We start from the raw sequence: 4,564 nt of genomic DNA, 5'->3' as shown, positions 1-4,564 counted from the left end.
CCTTGGCCAAGTCACTTAACCCTGTTTGCCTCAGTTTCCCCATCTGTAAAATGAGCTGGAGAAGGAAATGGCAAACCACTCCAGAAACTTTGCCAAGAAAATCCCAAAATGGAGTCACGAGGCAGACATGACCGAAACAACTGAACAACAACAAAAATTAGCTGGAGAATGGCAAACTACTCCAGTATCTTTGCCAAAATAACCCCAAGTGGGGTCACAAAGAGTCGGGCACTACCGAAATAACTGAACAAAAAAAAAATAGAAGAGCTTCAGGTACAGGTTCAGCAATGTGCTCTACATCAACTGTTTTATTAGGACCAAGCTAAGTTCAAAGAGACTTATTACCAGAAGGTTGGCTCCTAGGTGATGGATTTTTGTGGTCATGGCAACTCAAGAAGATTTTTAACTAAAGCATGAAGGACTTACTGTTTTTGTTGGTGGAAGAAGTGCCCACGCTTATGAAATAGCTTGAAGTATGGAGGAAGTAAAATGAAGACGATGTACTGACCCCCTGTCATTTGGGTACACATTTTGAGAGATGTTTGTTCCTCTTTTCTTTTTTTACAGTAGTGGTAGTGATGGCTTTTTACTGAGCTAACTCTGACATAGCTGCAAAAACGCTACATCTAAATAAGAAAAATTGGATTCCAAACTTGGCTCTACCTCCTACCTGGGTGAAACTTAGGTACGCCCCAGAAGATGAGGTCAGGTGGACCTGACCTCACAGAAGGCAGTGCAGTGCAATGGGTTCATGTCTCAGCTCTGCTGTCTGTGGAATCTCAGGCAGGTCACTCAACCTCCATGAGGTTTAGTTTTCTCATCTGTAAAATGAGAAGCTTGGACTGGATGGAACAAGACCCTTGGGCTTGACCCCTAAGGTCCTTTTAATCTCCAAATCTATGATCCTAGAAGTTACACAGCTCAGACCTATCACCTGACGTTCATTTCAATCAGACTTATTCACTCATGTGGTCAGGCAACAATAGAATTAGAGGATGATAGCTTTAGGGTGGGGAGGGACCTTAGAAGTTCACTTAATCCAGCCCCTCCGTTTTATAGATAGGGAAACAGACTTGAGCCAGATCTGAGTTCCTTCCCCAGTACTTCAGAGTTCCAGTCTCATAACCTCATAATTTAGTCATGGGACACAAATTTAGAACTGGAAGGGATTTAATAAATAATTTTGTAGTCCCAGTCGTGTCCAACTCTTCATGACCCCATTTGGGGTTTTCTTGGCAGAGACACTGAAGTGGTTTGCCATTTCCTTCTCCAACTCATTTTACAAATGAGGAAACTTTGGCAAACAGGGTGAAGTGACTTGCCCAGGGTCACACAACTAGTAAACATCTGAGGACAGATTTGAACTCAGGTCCTCCTGTCTCCAGGGCCAGGCTCTATCCACCGCACCACCTAGCTGCCCCTCTTAATAATAACGGCTAGTGCTTATATAGTACCTACTCAGTGCCAAGAGCTTTACAAATATTATCTCATTTGAACCTCACTCCTGTGGGAAAGGGAAGGAGTTATTCTCCCCATACAGATGAGGAAACTGAGGCAAACAGAGTTTTTCGTGCGTAAGGTCACATAATTAGCAGTATCTGAGGCTGAACTTAAACCCAGGTCTTCCTGCCTCCAAGCCCAGTACTCTATACACTGTATGAGCTAGCTAACTCCTTACTGTCAAGATCACCTAGCCCAGAGGACTGGGCAGGACCCACAACAATCTGGAGTGTAGACAGAACCGGATAAATATTTGTAATTGGGAAATATTTAACAAAATAAATAAAAATACAATCAAATAGGTTACATTTTAAAACTCATTAATATAGGGCCCTTAGAGACCTTTAGGTATGGCTTAGTGACCCCCATTTCTATTTGAGTTTGATACCACGGATCTAACCTGACCCTTGACTTTTGAGAAGAGGAAACTGAGGTCTAAAGATGTAGAGGGTAGAGATATCTCCAAAGATCCAACTGGTATTAAGAGACAAGGCTGGGATTCTAACCTAGAGCCTCACTCTAAGTCATATAGTCCTTCCACTACACCACACTGTCTTCCAACCCCTAAAACAAGTACCTGTTTTCATCACAAGAGGAACCATGGCGGGGCATTGAGAGATCATGAGATTGACACAAACTGGCTCTACGACCCTGATCAAGTCAACCTATCAATGTTCTCTAAGGTAACTCTAAGACTACAAATTGCAAAGAAGGCATTGACCTAAATTAGTACACAGGATGGAGTTCTCTAGGGGGACCCTCTCCTTCCCCCTCCATCAATAAAAATCATAGCTGTAGTCCCTATCCCCCAAACCACAGAACTTTTAGAGCCAGCAGGAACCTTAGGGGTCATCTAGGACCAGCCCCCCTCATTTTCCAGATGAGGAAAATGAGGTCTAGAAAGGTGAACAGCAGCCTGTATCATAATTTCAGCCTCTGCTTCCTCACAGAGAGAAATCTCTTTCACTCATTCACTCCCCCACTCTCGATGGTCTCTCTGTCTCTGGGTGTCCCTAAGACAAAAGGATGCCAGAGACCCCAGCCTCCTCCAGGGGAGCTCCCAGGGCACACCCAAACCCCCCACCTCAAAGGTAGGGGGATTACCCATCAGCATCAGCTCACAGAGTTCACACTCTCAGAGTGGGGGGGAGGGGCAGGGATAACTGGGGAAGCCTGGAGTGGACTGAGCTGAGCAGGTTCATCACCACGGCAACAGGCTGCGGCACTCTCAGTGGGAGAGAAGCTGGGAGCAGTTAACTTCTCAGCATGGCTAAGGAAGAGGGTTCTGACCACGATATTCAAATCGAAAATGCAAGCAGCAGGTCTCTGCCTGCCCCTGCCCCTCCTACCCTCACTTCTCTCCTGAACTCTTTATTTCCCTCAGGCCCTTTTCCCTACTTCAGGTCTCCACTCTCCCTTGGTCTCAGATCCCCTCTCCCTCTCAAACGATGACCCCTTTTAGCTTAGTTCTTCGAGCCAGTCATTCGTCTCTCATTATACGTCATTTCCCTCACCACTCGGCTCCTGCTTCCCTCACCCCATAGTTGTTGATCTCCTCAACCCCTCACTCCTTGACCCCCTCAGTCCCTGATCACTTCAACCCCCATTCTCAATCCTTTCACCCCCTTCATTCCCTAATCCCCAATCCTCATCCTCGATCCCCTCATCTCTTCACTCCCTGACTCCCTCCATACCCATCCTTGATCCCCTCACCCTCTCTTAGTCATTGATCTCCTAAAACCTTAGTCCCCTGACCCCATCACCCCTCACTGAGCTCCTGATGACTTCACTACTGCCCCTCAGACCCCCTCAGGCCTTGATCCTTTAACACAACCTTTACCTCTTCACACTCTCAATCACTGATCCCTCCTCACCTCCCCACACTAAGTCTCTGATCCCTTTATCCCACAATGCCTGACTACTTCACCCACCTCAGTCTCAGACCTTCTTAACCTCATCCATCAACTGCTGATCTCACTTCAGTTCATCCTTGATCCTATCACCCCACTTTGTCCTCATCCTCTCATTCCCTGATTCCCTCAACCCCTGTCTCCAATCCTCTTACTCCCTGAATTCCTCCATCAGTTTACCCCCTCAGTCCTTCGTCTCCCCAGTCACCCTCAGTCTCTTACTCCCTGGTCACTTCACTTTACTCACTTTTGTCAAGTCTCTAATGTTTCATTCAGAACCCTCACTTCCTAATCACCTCCCTTCCCTTATTTTCTTTATCCCTTAATGACTTCACTTCCCCATTATTTCACTCCTATGATCATCTCTTTTTTTCTTTTACTCACTCTTGCTCTCTGAGCTATGCCCCCTGGGACCTTGGGTAACCATGGTGTCTGGGAGAAAGAGTCAAGGAATAGTGATTCCACATGGGAAATATTCCTCCAAATTCTCTACCCAAATTCATAATAGAAAAACAAAGAAGAAGCAGAAAAATGAGAAGAAAGAAAAGAAAAATATGGAAGAGCTCAAGAAGGAAGCGGTCATGGTAAGACCCTCCAGAACATGAAATGGCATCCTCTGGATGGATGGATGTAGTCAATCCTTTCACCCCCTTCATTCCCTAATCCCCAACCCTCATCCTCGATCCCCTTATCTCTTTACTCCCTGACCCCCTCCATACCCATCCTTGATCCCCTCACCCTCTCTTAGTCATTGATCTCCTAAAACCTTAGTCCCCTGACCCCATCACCCCTCACTGAGCTCCTGATGACTTCACTATTGCCCCTCTGAGACAGAACCATCCCAATGACCCTTTAACATCCTCCTCTAGAACTGATCTAACATAATAAAATCCACTGTTCTCCCAGGGACCTTTATTAGCCCTATCTGAAAAAATAATTTGACCTCTGGCCTTACTTCCTCTCTCTGCTGCACCTTCAGGATGACCACATGCTGAGTCTGGAGGAGTTAAGCCTAAAGTATGGGGTTGACTTGAATAAGGTGAGTTAAGGGGTTCCTCAGGACGGGAGGAAGAATACACACCCCTCCATTTCTGGACTGTATGTCACCCACTCACCTCACCCCTACACACACACACACACACACACACACACAC

At 46.2% G+C, this 4,564-nt stretch overlaps 1 protein-coding gene across 1 annotated transcript in view; it reads left to right on the top strand.

Moving 5' to 3' along the window:
- Nucleotides 1-2,766: 2,766 nt before the first annotated feature.
- The window catches only part of LOC114026363 (sodium/potassium-transporting ATPase subunit alpha-2-like), a 68,329-nt gene continuing 66,531 nt past the window's right edge, over nucleotides 2,767-4,564 (top strand). The window contains exons 1-3 of the mRNA XM_027840042.1: nucleotides 2,767-2,822; nucleotides 3,919-3,994; nucleotides 4,390-4,449. Of these exons, the coding sequence (XP_027695843.1) occupies nucleotides 2,767-2,822; nucleotides 3,919-3,994; nucleotides 4,390-4,449 (192 nt within the window). The remainder of the gene's footprint in view (nucleotides 2,823-3,918; nucleotides 3,995-4,389; nucleotides 4,450-4,564) is intronic.

This window comes from Vombatus ursinus, unplaced genomic scaffold, assembly GCF_900497805.2.
Source record: "Vombatus ursinus unplaced genomic scaffold, bare-nosed wombat genome assembly UNPS02014838.1, whole genome shotgun sequence".
Lineage (NCBI taxonomy): Eukaryota > Metazoa > Chordata > Mammalia > Diprotodontia > Vombatidae > Vombatus > Vombatus ursinus.
This window is presented reverse-complemented; position numbering and strand designations above follow the sequence as displayed.